This window comes from Homalodisca vitripennis, chromosome 1 (genome assembly GCF_021130785.1).
Source record: "Homalodisca vitripennis isolate AUS2020 chromosome 1, UT_GWSS_2.1, whole genome shotgun sequence".
NCBI lineage: Eukaryota > Metazoa > Arthropoda > Insecta > Hemiptera > Cicadellidae > Homalodisca > Homalodisca vitripennis.
In genome coordinates this window covers 41612501-41634043 of record NC_060207.1, presented here as the reverse complement: position 1 = coordinate 41634043, position 21543 = coordinate 41612501, and the positions used below count along the sequence as shown (strand labels likewise).

The following is a 21543-nucleotide window of genomic DNA, read 5'->3' as shown; positions in this document are numbered from 1 at the left end:
TAACATTCTTGGAGCCAATAACTGCTAAAATTTACGCATATTACTTAAGTCTCCTGCCGTAAAAATGGGAGTTGCCTACAGTAGATCGATTGTAGGTAAAATGTGAAATAAAATGCGGACGCCACTCAGATCACAGAGGCTACACACAGTACCACTCTTATATGGAATGGCTGGATCTCAAAGTTAGTGCAAACGTGAGACATTGTAAGTCTGAATGTGAGTATTGTAAGTAAGAGAATGTAAGTCTCACAATCGTCAATTTGTTCACGTTGTGTTAACAAATTGACGATTGCGATATATTATAATTTTGTGAAAAGATACAATAACGAGATTATTATTATAGGTAAAATGTAGAAAAACATGTGAATGATTCTTAAGGAACAGAGCCTGACCTGTATCAATGTAATGTAACACACTGTTTCACTCGTAAAGGATCTCGTAATATCAGTCTGATGAGCCACAATGTGTGTTGTACACAGGGGTCTCCTGACGTAAAAATGGACAACCCTGCGATTTTAGAGCAAAACGCAACTATGTGACCTGTATCTTTGTTATGTAACACACAGTTTCACTCGTAAAGGATCTCGTAATATCAGTCTGATGAGCCACAATGTGTGTTGTACACAGGGGTCTCCTGACGTAAAAATGGACAACCCTGCAACTATGTGACCTGTATCTATGTTATGTAACACACAGTTTCACTCGTAAAGGATCTCGTAATATCAATCTGATGAGCCACAATGTGTGTTGTACACAGGGGTCTCCTGACGTAAAAATGGACAACCCTGCAACTATGTGACCTGTATCTATGTTATGTAACACACAGTTTCACTCGTAAAGGATCTCGTAATATCAGTCTGATGAGCCACAATGTGTGTTGTACACAGGGGTCTCCTGACGTAAAAATGGACAACCCTGCAACTATGTGACCTGTATCTATGTTATGTAACACACAGTTTCACTCGTAAAGGATCTCGTAATATCAGTCTGATGAGCCACAATGTGTGTTGTACACAGGGGTCTCCTGACGTAAAAATGGACAACCCTGAGATTTTAGAGCAAAACGCAACTATGTGACCTGTATCTATGTTATGTATGTAACACACTGTTTCACTCGTAAAGGATCTCGTAATATCAATCTGATGAGCCACAAATGTGTGTTGTACACAGGGATCTCCTGACGTAAAAATGGACAACCCTGCGATTTTAGAGCAAAACGCAACTATGTGACCTGTATCTATGTTATGTAACACACTGTTTCACTCGTAAAGGATCTCGTAATATCAGTCTGATGAGCCACAATGTGTGTTGTACACAGGGGTCTCCTGACGTAAAAATGGACAACCCTGCAACTATGTGACCTGTATCTATGTTATGTAACACACAGTTTCACTCGTAAAGGATCTCGTAATATCAGTCTGATGAGCCACAATGTGTGTTGTACACAGGGGTCTCCTGACGTAAAAATGGACAACCCTGCAACTATGTGACCTGTATCAATGTTATGTAACACACAGTTTCACTCGTAAAGGATCTCGTAATATCAGTCTGATGAGCCACAATGTGTGTTGTACACAGGGGTCTCCTGACGTAAAAATGGACAACCCTGCAACTATGTGACCTGTATCTATGTTATGTAACACACAGTTTCACTCGTAAAGGATCTCGTAATATCAGTCTGATGAGCCACAATGTGTGTTGTACACAGGGGTCTCCTGACGTAAAAATGGACAACCCTGCGATTTTAGAGCAAAACGCAACTATGTGACCTGTATCTATGTTATGTAACACACAGTTTCACTCGTAAAGGATCTCGTAATATCAGTCTGATGAGCCACAATGTGTGTTGTACACAGGGGTCTCCTGACGTAAAAATGGACAACCCTGCAACTATGTGACCTGTATCAATGTTATGTAACACACAGTTTCACTCGTAAAGGATCTCGTAATATCAGTCTGATGAGCCACAATGTGTGTTGTACACAGGGGTCTCCTGACGTAAAAATGGACAACCCTGCAACTATGTGACCTGTATCTATGTTATGTAACACACCAGCACTCGTGGGTCTCGACGTAGGGTCCTGTAGTGAGTGATAGTCTGATGAGCCACAATGTGTGTTTGTACACAGGGGTCTCCTGACGTAAAAATGGACAAACCCTGCAACTATGTTACCTGTATCTATGTTATGTAACACACAGTTTCACTCGTAAAGGATCTCGTAATATCAGTCTGATGAGCCCACAATGTGTGTTGTACACAGGGGTCTCCTGACGTTAAAAAAATGGACAAACCTGCGATTTAGAGCAAAACGCAACTATGTGACCTGTATCTATGTTATGTAACACACTGTTTCACTCGTAAAGGATCTCGTAATTTCAGTCTGCTGATGCCACAATGTGTGTTGTACACAGGTGGTCTCCTGACGTAAAATGGACAACCCTGCAACTATGTGACCTGTATCTTTGTTATGTAACACACTGTTTCACTCGTAAAGGATCTCGTAATATCAGTCTGATGAGCCACAATGTGTGTTGTACACAGGGGTCTCCTGACGTAAAAATGGACAACCCTGCAACTATGTGACCTGTATCTATGTTATGTAACACATGTTTCACTCGTAAAGGATCTCGTAATATCAGTCTGATGAGCCACAATGTGTGTTGTACACAGGGGTCTCCTGACGTAAAAATGGACAACCCTGCAAACTATGTGACCTGTATCTATGTTATGTAACACACAGTTTCACTCGTAAAGGATCTCGTAATATCAGTCTGATGAGCCACAATGTGTGTTGTACACAGGGGTCTCCTGACGTAAAAATGGACAACCTGCAAACTATGTGACCTGTATCTATGTTATGTAACACACATTTTCACTCGTAAAGGATCTCGTAATATCAGTCTGATGAGTCACAATGTGTGTTGTACACAGGGGTCTCCTGACGTAAAAATGGACAACCCTGCAACTATGTTACCTGTATCTATGTTATGTAACACACAGTTTCACTCGTAAAGGATCTCGTAATATCAGTCTGATGAGCCACAATGTGTGTTGTACACAGGGGTCTCCTGACGTAAAAGGATGTACGTAAAAATGGACACCCTGCGATTTTAGAGCAAAAACGCAACTATGTGACCTGTATCTATGTTATGTAACACACTGTTTCACTCGTAAAGGATCTCGTAATATCAGTCTGATGAGCCACAATGTGTGTTGTACACAGGGGTCTCCTGACGTAAAAATGGACAACCCTGCAACTATGTGACCTGTATCTATGTTATGTAAACACACTGTTTCACTCGTTAAAGGATCTCGTAATATCAGTCTGATGAGCCACAATGTGTGTTGTACACAGGGTCTCCTGACGTAAAAATGGACAACCCTGCAACTATGTGACCTGTATCTATGTTATGTAAACACACTGTTTCACTCGTAAAGGATCTCGTAATATCAGTCTGATGAGCCCACAATGTGTGTTGTACACAGGGGTCTCCTGACGTAAAAATGGACAACCCTGCAACTATGTGACCTGTATCTATGTTATGTAACACACAGTTTCACTCGTAAAGGATCTCGTAATATCAGTCTGATGAGCCACAATGTGTGTTGTACACAGGGGTCTCCTGACGTAAAAATGGACAACCCTGCGATTTTAGAGCAAAACGCAACTATGTGACCTGTATCTATGTTATGTAACACACAGTTTCACTCGTAAAGGATCTCGTAATATCAGTCTGATGAGCCACAATGTGTGTTGTACATAGGGGTCTCCTGACGTAAAAATGGACAACCCTGCGATTTTAGAGTAAAACGCAACTATGTGACCTGTATCTATGTTATGTAACACACTGTTTCACTCGTAAAGGATCTCGTAATATCAGTCTGATGAGCCACAATGTGTGTTGTACACAGGGGTCTCCTGACGTAAAAATGGACAACCCTGCGATTTTAGAACAAAACGCAACTGTGTGACCAGTATCTTTGTTATCATCTAAAAATGTAATAGTGGTAAAAAGCCCTCGTAATCGTATTCTGTAGCGGCTTCCTGACTACATGTGAAGCGATCATGAAGTTGTGCACAACTAGTAGAACAATTTATATTGTATTACGGATTTAGTTTGCCTCGCTACATGTTTTTCAGGATATTCAGTTAGGTTTATGGGCTAAATAAGAAAACCTTAAGTGCTAAATATTTCCTTTTAATTATATACATAATGGGCTGAGAGATAAACTAAGAACGGAGAAAAAAAGTGTTTCTTTTCCAGAGTTAAATTTTGGCCTACAGTGGCACAAGAAGTGGTGAAAAGACGGATTTGCGGACATCAAACTTATAACAAGAGCCCATAGAACCCGTTGTATCGAATGATGTAATAATGCGCACAGCGGTGGCTCTCTGCGGGCGGCCTATGAGATGGCTACTTCCACACTACACAAAGGCATCGCCTATAACGATAACTGTCATTGATTTTTGGTGACATTCGGTGTATCACCCGACGTATCTACTGAAGATTTTGTGATTCAAAACTCTTGATAGCTCTCGTTCTAATATGCTTCATAGCTGGATAACGATACAAAACATTCCACTCTTCTTTGACAACACTACTACGTTTTACATTTAAATTTTTTGAGTAAAAAAAAATTTAATCGGCCATTCTTGAGAGCCTTGTGTTTTGTAAAATTTTGAGATTGTGTCAAGTAATTGATCCTAGACGTAGTTATAATCGCCGGGACGACCGACGACTTTGTTGTGGCGATAAATACGCGTGATGTGACACTTGTAACAATAGCTGCAACAAGACGTGTTCCTTATTAATGTACTTTACAAAACATGTTACACACTATATGAATAAAATTACTAATAAACATTACAATCACTTTAATCTTGCAGGTTAAATGCATTTAAATACAACCAAACAACTCTCACCACACATTAGAAGTGTGTGGAATAACTACTGTATACTGTTAGTTAGCTTTGTGCGGCAAAACAAAGGTAGTGGTACTGTGCTTTAACTTTTGATTCGAGATGTAAATTTGTTTTTATCTACTAATATAATATGTATACATCATCATTTTGGTAAACTGAATAAAATACAAATTCTTGTTATTAATGACAGAGTTAAATCAATATGCAAGTTTAATATATTTATAACTGCAATTCTGTTCTTTGCCAAGCATAATGTTGTATAGTTTTAGCACTGGAACACGTATCTTCTGACAAAACATTTCACAGTCACATGTAGGTACTGCGTTAGCCCGTTACAAGGATAAGAAACATTTCCTAGATACAAATTAGAATAAACAATTAAACATGAAGTTTACGTCCCTATGTTACGTATTTTGCCAATAAAACTAACTTGATTCAAAACCAATACAAATTGAGCATAGACTAAAAATAGTACGATATGTTATGAAGGTACAGCAATGTTTATTGAAAACTAATAAAGTGAATTGACAAATTAACAACTTAGATGTTTATTCCTTATTAATACATCTTTAATATCGATAGTAAGTACAGCAATTTATAGAAATAAATGTCATTTATATTTATAAAAATATTAATATAAATAAATAATTCACTATAAATAAAACACAATATGTAGGCCTATAAAATGATAAACTACCAAATGAAGCCTTTCATCGGGTTGAGGTAGATTATGTCCGTGCGGTAAATGGAGAAATAATGTATATATCCCTACTCTGAAAGGCGAGAGAAGGAGAGATGCAACTTATTTATTATACATCACCGCTCTTCCTTCACCTTACATATTTTAATATTAAATAATACCAACGACCCGTGCGTTAAGTGGAGAAATAATGTATGTATCCCTACTCTGAAAGGCGAGAGAAGGAGAGATGCAACTTATTTATTATACATTACCGCTCTTCCTTCACCTTACATATTTTAATATTAAATAACACCAACGACCCGTGCGTTAAGTGGAGAAATAATGTATGTATCCCTACTCTGAAAGGCGAGAGAAGGAGAGATGCAACTTATTTATTATACATCACCGCTCTTCCTTCACCTTACATGTTTTAATATTAAATAATACCAACGACCCATGCGTTAAATGGAGAAATAATGTATATATCCCTACTCTGAAAGGCGAGAAAAGGAAAGATGCAACTTATTTATTATACATCACCCCTCTTCCTTCACCTTACATATTTTAATATTAAATAATACCAACGACCCGTGCGTTAAGTGGAGAAATAATGTATATATCCCTACTCTGAAAGGCGAGAGAAGGAGAGATGCAACTTATTTATTATACATCACCGCTCTTCCTTCACCTTACATATTTTAATATTAAATAACACCAACGACCCGTGCGTTAAGTGGAGAAATAATGTGTGTATCCCTACTCTGAAAGGCGAGAGAAGGAGAGATGCAACTTATTTATTATACATCACCGCTCTTCCTTCACCTTACATATTTTAATATTAAATAACACCAACGACCCGTGCGTTAAGTGGAGAAGTAATGTATATATCCCTACTCTGAAAGGCGAGAGAAGGAGAGATGCAACTTATTTATTATACATCACCGCTCTTCCTTCACCTTACATATTTTAATATTAAATAATACCAACGACCCGTGCGTTAAATGGAGAAACAATGTATATATCCCTACTCTGAAAGGCGAGAGAAGGAGAGATGCAACTTATTTATTATACATCACCGCTCTTCCTTCACCTTACATATTTTAATATTAAATAATACCAACGACCCGTGCGTTAAGTGGAGAAATAATGTATGTATCCCTACTCTGAAAGGCGAGAGAAGGAGAGATGCAACTTATTTATTATACATCACCGCTCTTCCTTCACCTTACATATTTTAATATTAAATAACACCAACGACCCGTGCGTTAAATGGAGAAATAATGTATATATTCCCTACTCTGAAAGGCGAGAGAAGGAGAGATGCAACTTATTTATTATACATCACCGCTCTTCCTTCACCTTACATATTTTAATATTAAATAACACCAACGACCCGTGCGTTAAGAGGAGAAATAATGTATATATCCCTACTCTGAAAGGCGAGAGAAGGAGAGATGCAACTTATTTATTATACATCACCGCTCTTCCTTCACCTTACATATTTTAATATTAAATAACACCAACGACCCGTGCGATTCCAATCTCGTAACTGTTTATAAATATAATTTATCCTGGGATAAAGTTGCTGCTGTAGAACAAACTCATGCTTCGACTACAAGTGGTTACTAATTACTATTTTGTAAAAAAGTTCTAGAGACTCGTATGAGTTCATAAATAAAAACTCTGAAATGCGTGATTAAAAGTATAACAGTAAACAATTTATTATTTTAATTTAAAAGTCTACAATAGAGTAACTTTTACTTTAAAAAACATATAAGTTTGGTGTCTTCAAATATAAATTGTCAGTACGAAATAGCTTAATTCGCGACACTCTACCGAAAACTCTAAACCATTACCTCTCAGATGAACATCGCAAGTTGCATATAGTCTTAAGAAAAACCAGCAGGTTTCTGTTCTGAGTACATTCAAAACTCAAATCTTAGGAGAGCCCTCGCTGTTGACGCTTAATTTTGTCCCGATTAGATTTTAAGGTAGTATTCGATTACTGTGTGATGTGGTGACCTCAAATTCTACACTAACACCATACTGTGCTTCAGTACAACAGCTACTGTACAAGATAACAGCCAATCGCACTATAAAAGGTATAAAATATAAATAAGTAATAATAATAATGTAAGTTCCGTTATGTATATTTTATAAATTTGAAGATGACTTATTTAGTGTTTCAGAATACTGAAGAACCTGCAGTTTATACCTGTTCTGTAATTGGGTATTCTTAATTTTTTTTATTAAACTTAACTATATTTTTACCTAGTAATGAAGCAATCTTTTAATAAGAATTATTTCTTAGGGAATAAAAAATCTATCTCACTTCTCGAGAGACTACTACACAAAACTTTATTATGTATTTACCAACCTGTAATGACTAAATAAACAATAAAAGTCCAAGGGCGTGGACGTCTTTGTACTAACCTTTTAAATATTAGAAACTAAAACTTTTCTGTGTACTTTTAGTTATATTTAAGTATAAAATTTTGGGAAACTACTGTAAAATCTAACATTAAATTACTTTCAAAGAGGAAATAATTTGACGTGAGTTTCACTAGCAAAACAAAATAAACGGCTAAATGTCACAAACCTCCTTTAACTAACAAATTGTAAATAATAAACCAGGCAAAAGAGTTTTCCTTTGTGAGATGTATATTTAAACTGGAGTGATGACCGCTGTGAACGGATATGGTTAAACATTCATCGAGTAACGTTTGATGGAGAAAAGTAGTGATTCCCCCAACACTCAGTACCGTACGTGAAGCGGTGTCAATGCATGCATCTCTCCGGGGACCGAGACCATTCTGCAGCTTGGCTAATTGAATCCGTTAATATTTATGTAGCAGAGTAAGTGCTGAAGGTCGCGATATACCAAGCATGTGTATTACACAATACCATAATTTACGGTACGGTACGTGAAGCAATGTCAATGCATGCATCTCTCCGGGGACCGCGACCATTCTAGAGCTTGGCTAATTGAATCCGTTAATATTTATGTAGCAGAGTAAGTGCTGAAGGTCGCGATATACCAAGCATGTGTATTACACAATACCAAAATTTACGGTACGGTACGTGAAGCAATGTCAATGCAGGCATATCTCCGGGGACCGAGACCATTCTAGAGCTTGGCTAATTGTATCCGTTATTATTTATGTGGCAGAGTATGTTCTGGAGGCCGCGTTATACCATGTATGAGTTCTACAAAATATCATATCAGTTATACAGTACGGTACATGAAGCAATGTCAATGCAGGCATCTCTCCTGGGACCCAGGCCATTTTGGAGCCTGGCTAATTGAGTTCGTTATTATTTATGTGGCAGAGTAAGTTCTGGAGGCCGCGTTATACCATGTATGAGTTCTACAAAATATCATATCAGTTATACAGTATGCATGAAGCGGTATCAATACAGGCATTTCTCCTGGGACCCAGGCCATTTTGGAGCCTGGCTAATTGAGTTCGTTATTATTTATGTGGCAGAGTAAGTTCTGGAGGCCGCGTTATACCATGTATGAGTTCTACAAAATATCATATCAGTTATACAGTACGGTACATGAAGCGGTATCAATGCAGGCATTTCTCCTGGGACCCAGGCCATTTTGGAGCCTGGCTAATTGAGTTCGTTATTATTTATGTGGCAGAGTAAGTTCTGGAGGCCGCGTTATACCATGTATGAGTTCTACAAAATATCATATCAGTTATACAGTACGGTACATGAAGCGGTATCAATGCAGGCATTTCTCCTGGGACCCAGGCCATTTTGGAGCCTGGCTAATTGAGTTCGTTATTGTTTATGTGGCAGAGCAAGTTCTGGAGGCCGCGTTATACCATGTATGAGCTCTACAAAATATCATATCAGTTATACAGTATGGTACATGAAGCGGTGTCAATGCAGGCATTTCTCCTGGGACCCAGGCCATTTTGGAGCCTGGCTAATTGAGTCCGTTAATATTAATGAGGTAGAGGTAAGTGCTGGAGGCCGCGACATACCGAGTATGTGCCACTACACAATATCATAACGGTTATACAGCAATCAACCTATAGGAATCTGGAATCTGCCAGGAAAACATTTAGAATTGTCTGGTGTGTACTACTTCTACAACACTTATAACTCACGCTTGTAAAATTTTAGATTCTACCTTGTTTAGTGCTTTATATATATATATATATATATATATATATATATATATATATATATATATATATATATATATATTTAATCTTCATTTATGACTTACTTTTACTTAAAACGTATACAGTAATAATAATAATTTTATTTTAATATATTAAAACAAGTTTTATAACAATAAAAATCCCGGATATATGCGTACTACAGTGGTTGCACAGAACCAAAGCACAAAATTACTAATGGAGAACACATTTAATTTGAAATTGAAAATTAATATGAAATTATTACGGGCAACATTTAGTAACGTATACTTTATTTACATTTCATTTACACCATAACCTAAACATGTAATCTAGAACTAGATTAAATCTAATATTGAATACGGTCAGTACTAATATAACACGACTTAATATAATATAAACAGAAGAAGCCGTATTGTATTGTGACGCTCGATAAAGAATCATACAATAATTGTATGAAGCAGAAAACATATAAACTATAGTTTCTCGGGTACGTTATAATAGATTTAAAGATAGTTATGTTCACCTATTTTGCTATTACTTCTCCATTTTTATTATAAAGATAGTAAGGTTTAAGTTATTTAAAGTAAATTATAATTCGTGAAGATTTGTCAACCACTTAAATTGAAAAATGTGAATTGAACGACACATGGCTAGAGAGTGGCGCGCCTTCAAATTTAAAAAGGCAAAATGAGTACACAGCGTCAAAAGATAAAATTGCCTACCGAAATTCGTAGACGGTAGGGATACACCTACAATATACAATGTATTTATACACCTTCATTATCACAAACTATTAACTTTAGTAAGGTAGGCTAAGGTACCCATAAATAATTATAAATTTTACTATTTATATTGTTAAGTACGTTTCCGTAGTGTTCACTCCATGACGAGGAGTAATATTTTATTTTTGTTATTTAAAGTCTAAATAATTTATTTATCTGTTTACAATTCAAACTAACAGTAAATATATAAATAGCTTTCAATCGATTCAGGTGTTACATGAATCAGACGGCAAATTCGTTTTTACTCATCTTCCGAGTTAACGAATACCGATTACTTACGTTTTATTTATGAATGCACCAAACTATGAATAATGTAGAAAATGTCCCAAAAATTACGGATCAGCCACTGTTAGAAATGCAATTAATGGAGTATTTAGTGTAGTATATAAGAAAATTTTACTATCATTTATTAGAGGATCTACTTATCATTTATGTAATAAACACTTGGTATACATTAAACAATATTATGGCTCACAGGTGGGTGTCGAAATATTTTTAACTAACTTTTCTGGGAGGAGAGCAGATAGAAGGATGACGTTTTTTAAGGAAATCTCATCATGCACAATGATTTTAAGCTCTTTTATCCTTGATTAATGCTTTGAGTTTACATTTTACAAAAAGCGTGAACTTAGCATTGCAATTACAAAAACAATCTATATGTACTCAGGATCTTTATCGCCTCGGGTTTAAAGTAATATTTAATATATACCTACGCTTTTTTTATTATTTTCCCTTGATCCCGCCATCTGTTGTAGTAGGGATATAGATAATTGTCAATAGATAGCGTAAAAAGTTATTGTTGGGCACTAAGTTGCCTAGCAGAGTACCATATGTACAATTTGGACAGTCCCCACAGCCATATTAATACGTCCTGGACACCTGTATACTCAGTTACAGGTGTGATAACGATATTTAAAACACGAATACGCACAAGGATAGGGGCGCGAGTAAAGACAGGTATCGACGCGACGTGTCGTACATCAGTCGAGGTGTTTGCCATTCACAGCAGAGAGTGCAGATCCTCATCGTATTGATATTTAATGGCGACCTATTCATTTGGCATTCCGGCCGCGTTCGGAGCTGTGTTCTGGTAGCTGATTCCGCGACTTTGTACGCTCGGATAGCAACAATTCCCATCTGCCGCACGGGTAGCGGGATGTGGTGGGTTCGCACCCCGGACACGTGAAATTCTCCGAGTCTCTTTATATCGTTGGCTGAAGCATATATTGTTTACTTTAAAGTGTGCCCAGCTAAAAAACTATCCTCTGATAAAATTTACAGTTTACATTTTAACCCTTTCGCTACCCTCCCTTTATGACCCACACAGAAAGTACCGCAGGTGATGATCGATCCCCTCTCAGCAGAACTCTCTCTACCAAGTCTAAAGCTGTACAATGTAAGTGACTCTCGAACTCAAGACAACTGCGTGTTGAACACGATATTAACTCTCTCGGTATTTTGCAACTATGTGTGCATTTAAATCGTCAGATCCAACACCCCTATCGTATAACTACAGTGATAAAGATCGTACCAAATTAACATAAACGACGAAAATTGGGTCTGCAAAATTTAAACATTGTACTCCTCTTATGACACCTCACAGATCATGCCCACTTCAGATGCTGATTATAAACCACTCAACGTACGAGCTAGAGTAAAAATTTTAGATAGCTAATTATTGACTTAAATAACAACTGTAAATAAGTGGTGAAAGTGGTTGATTTTTCACTTTTAGATACACAGAGGAGGGGTTTAAAGACACTGGAGACTGAAAACATGATTTGCGACAAGAGGAATTATTACTGAACTGAATCTAAAAGTTTAAAAACGAGTAGCCTATATGATTTCCTTTGAGGTCCCGTGAACTGTAAACACAACATGTCGCACTTAAAACAGGTGAACAAGTTTGCAGCAATTTCCCTTTCAGCCGAAACAGTTGTGGAGTTGTGGACCTTAGGCCTCCTGGGATGTTTTAATATTCAGGTACTGCTCCCCTCCCCCTTCCCCTCTCCCGTACCCATCGCCTAGCACAATTACCGGCCACACTGGCCACACAATCGATACACAATATGTGGCCTCAGTACACTACAAGTTGTGGCCGTCCCCTAACAACCGGTCGGTCAACTTGTTCTTGCATTCATAGTCGGATGGATGACATCGTAACTTCCACTCTTACTCGACAAACAGTTACCTCACGTTGCACAAAAACCTAAATTCGTCATTGACAGTATTTATCGCTCTTTATGTGTGCAGCTTACAACACTTCACCTGGAGAAACTTCCAGCAGTAACTATCTATACAACAATATTGTTCAATGAAGAATGCGCCATTTTCATGATGTAATGATGCGCTTTCCAAATACGAGTATACTAACAGACGTGAGAACAAGGCAGTTTGTATATAAAAAAGCGACTACATTAATTATGCTTATAATAATATTTATATTGAAATATTGCCTTCTGTACTGACAGAGTTATTAATAAATCACACAGCCCATCTTGTACGTAACATTTTAAGATGTACATAAGTATTGGTTAAAAAGTTTAACACTGAACAAAACACAATTATAATTCTTCTTAGATAGACTATGATTTACGTAATAGTATTGTGTGCTCCATCAAATCAGTTTCTTAGATGTATAGGAGTAAACACTCAGAGAGCTCAGGACAACAAAATAAAGCCCATCACGAACAAAACACAATTATAATTCTTCTTAGATAGACTATGATTTACGTAATAGTATTGTGTGCCCCATCAAATCAGTTTCTTAGATGTATAGGAGTAAACACTCAGAGAGCTCAGGACAACAAAATAAAGCCCATCACGAACAAAACACAATTATAATTCTTCTTAGATAGACTATGATTTACGTAATAGTATTGTGTGCCCCATCAAATCAGTTTCTTAGATGTATAGGAGTAAACACTCAGAGAGCTCAGGACAACAAAATAAAGCCCATCACGAACAAAACACAATTATAATTCTTCTTAGATAGACTATGATTTACGTAATAGTATTGTGTGCCCCATCAAATCAGTTTCTTAGATGTATAGGAGTAAACACTCAGAGAGCTCAGGACAACAAAATAAAGCCCATCACGAACAAAACACAATTATAATTCTTCTTAGATAGACTATGATTTACGTAATAGTATTGTGTGCCCCATCAAATCAGTTTCTTAGATGTATAGGAGTAAACACTCAGAGAGCTCAGGACAACAAAATAAAGCCCATCACGAACAAAACACAATTATAATTCTTCTTAGATAGACTATGATTTACGTAATAGTATTGTGTGCCCCATCAAATCAGTTTCTTAGATGTATAGGAGTAAACACTCAGAGAGCTCAGGACAACAAAATAAAGCCCATCACGAACAAAACACAATTATAATTCTTCTTAGATAGACTATGATTTACGTAATAGTATTGTGTGCCCCATCAAATCAGTTTCTTAGATGTATAGGAGTAAACACTCAGAGAGCTCAGGACAACAAAATAAAGCCCATCACGAACAAAACACAATTATAATTCTTCTTAGATATATTTCATGATATTTGTAGTGTGCTCCATCAATCACTCTGTTTCTTGAGATCACATCACAAGACTCACAGGACAACAAAATAAAGCCCATCACGAACAAAAACACAATTATAATTCTTGTTAGATAGACTATGATTTACGTAATAGTATTGTGTGCCCCATCAAATCAGTTTCTTAGATGTATAGGAGTAAAAAACTCAGAGAGCTCAGGACAACAAAATAAAGCCCATCACGAACAAAACACAATTATAATTCTTCTTAGATAGGACTATGATTTACGTAATAGTATTGTGTGCCCCATCAAATCAGTTTCTTAGATGTATAGGAGTAAACACTCAGAGAGCTCAGGACAACAAAATAAAGCCCATCACGAACAAAACACAATTATAATTCTTCTTAGATAGACTATGATTTACGTAATAGTATTGTGTGCCCCATCAAATCAGTTTCTTAGATGTATAGGAGTAAACACTCAGAGAGCTCAGGACAACAAAATAAAGCCCATCACGAACAAAACACAATTATAATTCTTCTTAGATAGACTATGATTTACGTAATAGTATTGTGTGCCCCATCAAATCAGTTTCTTAGATGTATAGGAGTAAACACTCAGAGAGCTCAGGACAACAAAATAAAGCCCATCACGAACAAAAACACAATTATAATTCTTCTTAGATAGACTATGATTTACGTAATAGTATTGTGTGCCCCATCAAATCAGTTTCTTAGATGTATAGGAGTAAACACTCAGAGAGCTCAGGACAACAAAATAAAGCCCATCACGAACAAAACACAATTATAATTCTTCTTAGATAGACTATGATTTACGTAATAGTATTGTGTGCCCCATCAAATCAGTTTCTTAGATGTATAGGAGTAAACACTCAGAGAGCTCAGGACAACAAAATAAAGCCCATCACGAACAAAACACTATATGCTGCGTAAGTTTTCCAAATTTTATGACAATGTATTACGGTACTGTAGACTATCAATAAATTAATTGTCGGTAACTTATGAACCTCGTTAACTGTAAGTAACTGTATGCCCAGCAAATCACAAGCTTAACAAGTATGAAGGTAATGGCAAATAGTTTTACCTAAAATTTTCCTTTGCAAGCACTGCATTAAAAGAAACAGTGGCTAAACTGTGATTTTGGAACATATTCTACATTATTCATTTTGTGTACAGGCACAGATAAAAAGCTCGTAAAACTTATGGAGTAAAGACAACGGGCGCGCGTTTTATAATTTTTCATCTATGATATAGCTACAAAATAATAATCTCAGCCCATAGGGTAAATTCCCAATGGTAAATCAATTTACCACAGTAAATATAATCCAACAATATATATTTGTGTTACATAGTTATAAAAAAATGACAAAATAAAATAATTTCTATGAATGCTTTACAACTTTCAGAGGTAAAGCAATTTCTACTTTCTCTACGCGAAGAATGTTAACTAAACATTTCATATAATATATTAAAAGTCTCGACAGTACACCAAGAGCCTACGCCGGTAGATCGCACTGGGCTGACCTGGCTGGCAGTAACAACAATTAAAACTCTCTGCCGGTGGGGTTAATGTGAACACTCGGTCTCCCCGCTTCAGGTGCCTTAAGTGCAACTCCAATGCCCCATTTGTTTTGTTTTGTTCCATTAGCCTATAGCGACCACGGGTCGTTTGTCAAACCTCCTCACTCCCACCCACTCCGTCTAACAGGGAAACGGTATTTTGGCATACCTCGACTTATAACTGATATTGATTTGTCCTTACCTCGTAATTATGGATACTTTTAGTACATGACGTATCCCACACATCTCGACACTACTCCAGCGTCTCGAGCATAAACACATTTAATTTCCTGCTTCTACATGCAAATAATATGTAATATGGTCTTAACTTCATTATCATACTTTGTATTTTAATATGCAAAAATGTAAATATCTGTTTACTAATAATTAATTGTAACCTGGAAATTCTCTTTCTGTTTAATATACAACAACATACATTGTCATAGCTTTTTTTTAAATCAAAACTTTAATTTTCTCAAAAAGTGCATTTTTTATTTAAAAAATTCCCATATCTATCTCCTACAGACTTCTGATCTGCTTTAAACATGAAACTAAAAATACATATTTAACACTTAATCTTAAGCAAAAGTGATTTAGAATTGAATGTTTGTGAAGTTTTTTTGCCATGTTAGTATGTTGATCCTTCATGTAGAGTGGTGGGGTTCAAATTTACAAAGTACGTCTGTGAAGTATCAACAGTATGTCTGGATGAAGGAGCAACAGGGTGCACAAGTATCCCTTTTACTTCTATCTTCTTCCTTATTCTTCTCCAACACATACGCTAGCCACTACCTTTGGTCATATACAGTTATATATCCATTTATATCATTTTTAGTTTTTCAGTATGTTCACTGTATCCTCTGTTGTATCCCCAGAGAATATTTTTCACACATATTTGATACACTTAAGGAATAAACGCATAATAATCCGTTCCCCCAATAGTTACTGATTTGCTGATATGGTTATTCAAACATTTTTCAGCCTGAACAAACTCATCTTGAGTGGAGAAAATAAAATTTATTCCAAATACAGTTTCATCTACCCATTCATAGGAAAGGAGTTAAAATTTGGTTTTCATGTGAACATTGTAGGCTTGTCAAGATTCAATTTTCATTGAACCACTAACTCCATCATATTATTTTTTCTCTGGATAGTACTAAAAAAATACCACTCTGCCTCTACACCAAAATTTTGTTTATGACAGCATAGTAAAATTGTTCTTATTTATATTGTGCTGCTGACATGAGGAATCATCTAGATCACAATCTTCTGATTATTTTAGTCTCCTTGCATTTTCAAATAAAGCGCATTAAACATTAAAACATTTGTGTAAACACCTAAATTGCTTTCTTAATGGCAACCCTCCTTTAAGTACGGAGTATTATGTATTATGACAATAATCACAATCATAATGAAATTACGTAAAGTAAGGATACATAGTATGGTATTTTTACAAAAAACGTGTAAACACCCTTTCTTACATTATTATTTAACTGGGTTCCTAGAGTTTAATTGAGATTACGTTCAAACAACTAAAGTATACAAATCACTTTGTTTACGACACAGTACCGAGCTGTATGTAGCCGGGCCGGCAGTGTAAGTGTGTGAGCGTCTGCACGTCCGATGGTTACGGCAAATTGGCGTTCCATTGTGTCGGTACAATGCCACATAACATCGGCTATTCTATAACAGATTCGCACTCACTATTCCCCGCTCCGCTCCGCTTCTTGGGTCGTCATTTTGTCTTGGATATGGGTATCCTTATGATAGCGCTATTATAAACGAGGTAGAGGTACGTCACACCACATGTCGTAACAAGCTTCTCTCAGACTGCATGCTAAATTTAAAATTTATAGCTCATTTCATCCTCGAGATATCCTGCGCATGGGTAGACAATAAAACAATCATACCTCTAAATCAATATGGCTAAATCTAAACGCCTCATACCTGTATAAGGGTCCGAACAGGCCTATTATGTGAGATACTTCTAAAAATAAAAACAGTTTATAAAAATTTACGATCCCAGTTTATTTTTGGGTTTTTGTAGGCCAGATTCATGGGATAATTTTGATATGGATTCGGATCCACTTAGAGTGTAACAAAATAGACATGAAAGTTGATAAATGGCTCCAGATTAGAGCGCTTTTCTGCAGGCCGCCCAAACAAAAATAAAATCAATATTTTTTATTAAACAAAGTCAATTTTCATATTAATCCACAGAATCCGCTTGAATACTAGTATACAGTCCAACTAAACCTCAGAAATTAAAACAACAAGCATAAATTTGTAATGCAGTTTTCCAAACTACTAAGGCCAAATGGTTCATATTACAAGCCGAATTTGCGTAGATATGGTAAATATAAATAAAAATTTCATGATTCATTTACCATATGAAACATTTTTGTGGCATTGAAATAAATCAAATAAGTGTTTATTATTATTTTTGCTTCTAAGTAACTATTCACAATTATTTTAAAGATTGCTAAAATTATTATTTTAGTTTACACATCACTCATTTATTACACCAACATTGTTTACTCTGACTCGATATATCTAATAGGAGAATATTGTTTGACGGACACGTACTGGTGGGTTCAGGGGTTACCTTGATCGGCTGCGGCATGTGCGTCCCAAACATTCCATAGGACGTGTTAGAGAGCTTAGTGACTGTGGCTGGCGAACAGGCGAGCATCGTGGCCTCTTTCTCGCTCCGACCTACCTATAACAGTGTTAAGAAAGATTAGTGACCGTGGCTGGTGAACAGGCGAGCATCGTGGCCTCTTTCTAACTCCGAGCTACCTGTAAAAAGTGTTAAGAGAGCTTCGGGAATGTAACTGGCGAACAGGCGAGCATCCTGAGCTGGCGAACAGGCGAGCATCGTGGCCTCTTTCTAACTCCGAGCTACCTATAAAAAGTGTTAAGATAGCTTCGAGAATGTAACTGGCGAACAGGCGAGCATCGTGGCCTCTCTTCTGACTTACCTGTAAAAATCGTTAGAGAGCTTACTGACTGTAGTTGGCGAACAGGCGAGCATCGTGGCCTCTTTCTGGCTTCGAGCAACCTGTAAAAAGTGTTAGAGAGCTTCGAGAATGTAACTGGCGAACAGGCGAGCATCCTTAGCTGGCGAACAGGCGAGCATCGTGGTCTCTTTCTGACTCCTACCTACCTGTAACAATATTGTAAGACAGCTTAGTGACTGTGGCTGGCGAACAGGCGAGCATCGTGGCCTCTTTCTGACTTCTACCTACCTGTAACAATATTGTAAGATAACTTAGTGACTGTGGCTGGCGAACAGGCGAGCATCGTGGCCTCTTTCTGACTTCTACCTACCTGTAACAATATTGTAAGACAGCTTAGTGACTGTGGCTGGCGAACAGGCGAGCATCGTGGTCTCTTTCTGACTCCTACCTACCTGTAACAATATTGTAAGACAGCTTAGTGACTGTGGCTGGCGAACAGGCGAGCATCGTGGCCTCTTTCTGACTTCTACCTACCTGTAACAATATTGTAAGAGAACTTAGTGCCTGTGGCTGGCGAACAGGCGAGCATCGTGGCCTCTTTCTGACTTCTACCTACCTGTAACAATTGTAAGAGAACTTAGTGACTGTGGCTGGCGAACAGGCAAGCATCGTGGCTCCGACTTACCTGTAAAAAGTTTAATTCCTCTATGTGAAAACTGTTTTTCCAGAACTTGTGAACAGACATTAGTTACTTCTGTAAGGCCTTACTTTTTTCGCAAGTATAAAATTGAAATCAATGTTGGTTCTGCAATTGTACACAATACTATAGCGATAGGATGGGTTTAATTTTCTCATAACTTACCTTTCTTATACGTTCAATAATTTTTTTTTAATTTGACAATTTTATCTTGTGATTTCCCGTTTTGATGACGAAATAAATACAAAAACTGTCGGGTTTTACATAAATGCTTACTTTCATATGTTCACTGTTCACGTATCGCAAAAGCATGCGATTCCGTTTCAGAAGGGTTGAATTTGGAACAACCCACCTTCAGGGAATGTCCATTTTTATAATTTGCTAAATATAGATAAAACAGCAAAGAGAAACCTTTGATCAAACTGCATAAAAATGTGAAAGACGATATTCTTGGTTTAAATACGTTATAAATATAGAGTAATAAAAGCATTTATATTTTAAATATATTTAAGAAACATTGTACAATCAGTACAAATAGTTTAATGTTATCGTCAGTATCATTATCTCCTACTCCCGATAACAGTTCTCAATGGAATAAATTTACGCTTTTCGTACGATCGGTATATTCAGAAGCTAAATATAACCTGTTGGCGAAGTGAGGAATGGACCGGGAGGTGCTGCCATCTAGCTACAGCGGCAGGAACGTCAGTCAACTCTTGCCACTTCCCTTCCCCCCTGCATCTGTCGCCACAACCCCCACCCGTCATCATAAAGAGGCGCGCTCCTCTATGAGTCATCTAGCTGACATGTGTACTCACTTGAGGGAATTCCTCGTCATGAGGGAATTTTGCACAATATTTCAAAACATTACTTATATAATAATACTTAAAAATTCTTAAATTATTTTGTACTTTACACCATTGTCTTATGGGGTTCAGATCTGGCGTATGATAGGCCTAAATGCTGAATAATACTAAAAATAAGTATTACAAAACAAATTATTTTTTAATTTGTATACTTTTGTAAAAAAAAAAACAAATTATTACGTTGTGTATAATTTATACATTACACATGTCAAAATTTTCATACGTTTTCTTTAAATACCTAACAATGTTGATTTGATGTACTGGTGGTGGTCGTCGTATATAGTAAACGTCTTTTATTTATACGATTTTTCTGATATGCGAATTTGTAATTTTACAATTTAAATGTTGAAAATCATACTAGTGACAAAATAAAATTAAAAGCGTATCTGAAACACACGTTAGTATAGAACATCTTTCAAATGAGATATTTCCTAAATGTATACGACAATAACTAAGGACTAAAAAGCGTTAGAGGTTTAACATAGTTCTTTACTGCAGACAAATCTCAAAATCATTACACAACACACTGTTTCTTAAGGTTAGTTAGTCTCTTTTTGGAATATTACGGTTAACTCAACCATAACTATGCTACAAACTGTGAGTAGAGAAGCGTCCTTACATATGTGTTATAGCAATTGTTAATCTCACTACGTTAACTCTAATGCAATAGGTAACTTTATTCATGACAAATTAAACATGAAGAGGTTCTATTGTAGCTTTAGATCATTGATTCAGAAATCAATAAAATTAATGGATTTTTAATTGTTGGGTATGAATTAAAGAAGCATTTTTACCGTTTCTTCACATTTGAATATAAAACGTGTGTAGCCTATATCACTTTGGACAGTTATATGCGTGTATTGCATGTATTGTATTGATTGTCGTGAGCTTAGTAGAGAGAGCCAGCCAGCCACGTGACATGGGGGCGGAGGGCTCTGGCCCATTACGATATGACAGACTGATATAACTGTCAAGGAGGATGACCAGAGTGACAAGGCATGTCACCAGATCCAGGCCCACTACACCGCAAACTACACACAGGTATCAATATGGGCGTGTAGTCAGTCAGCTGAAACTCAGATACCGCAGCAAAAGTGAACTTCATTCGATAGACCGCTCGTTGATACGGTTGCAGTAGTAACTTTACTAACGTCTGTACGTCCGGGTTATTTGTGAGTTTTACACAAGTTTATATTATTAGACATTGCACTATTAATGATTATAACTGTGGAGTAGCTATAGTGCTGATATTATAAAATGTGATGCAGATAAAAGTGGCCAGTTCCAGACACAACCTACTGTACAATTATTTATGCTATCATACCATACACAAATTCACATTAGTAGCAACGAATCTA

At 36.7% G+C, this 21543-nt stretch overlaps 1 protein-coding gene across 7 annotated transcripts in view; it reads right to left on the bottom strand.

Annotated features, from left to right (window-relative positions):
- The window catches only part of LOC124360313 (polypyrimidine tract-binding protein 1), a 412476-nt gene that overhangs the window by 269968 nt on the left and 120965 nt on the right, over positions 1–21543 (bottom strand). For 5 of the 7 annotated variants that reach the window (XM_046813832.1, XM_046813823.1, XM_046813851.1 and 2 more), the window contains one exon: positions 18249–18381. The exons of 1 other annotated variant lie outside the window; for it this stretch is intronic. In XM_046813832.1, the coding sequence (XP_046669788.1) occupies positions 18249–18381 (133 nt within the window). Of the gene's footprint in view, positions 1–18248; positions 18382–21543 lie in introns of those variants that run through there. One more of the 7 variants, XM_046813842.1, reaches the window with a different exon arrangement.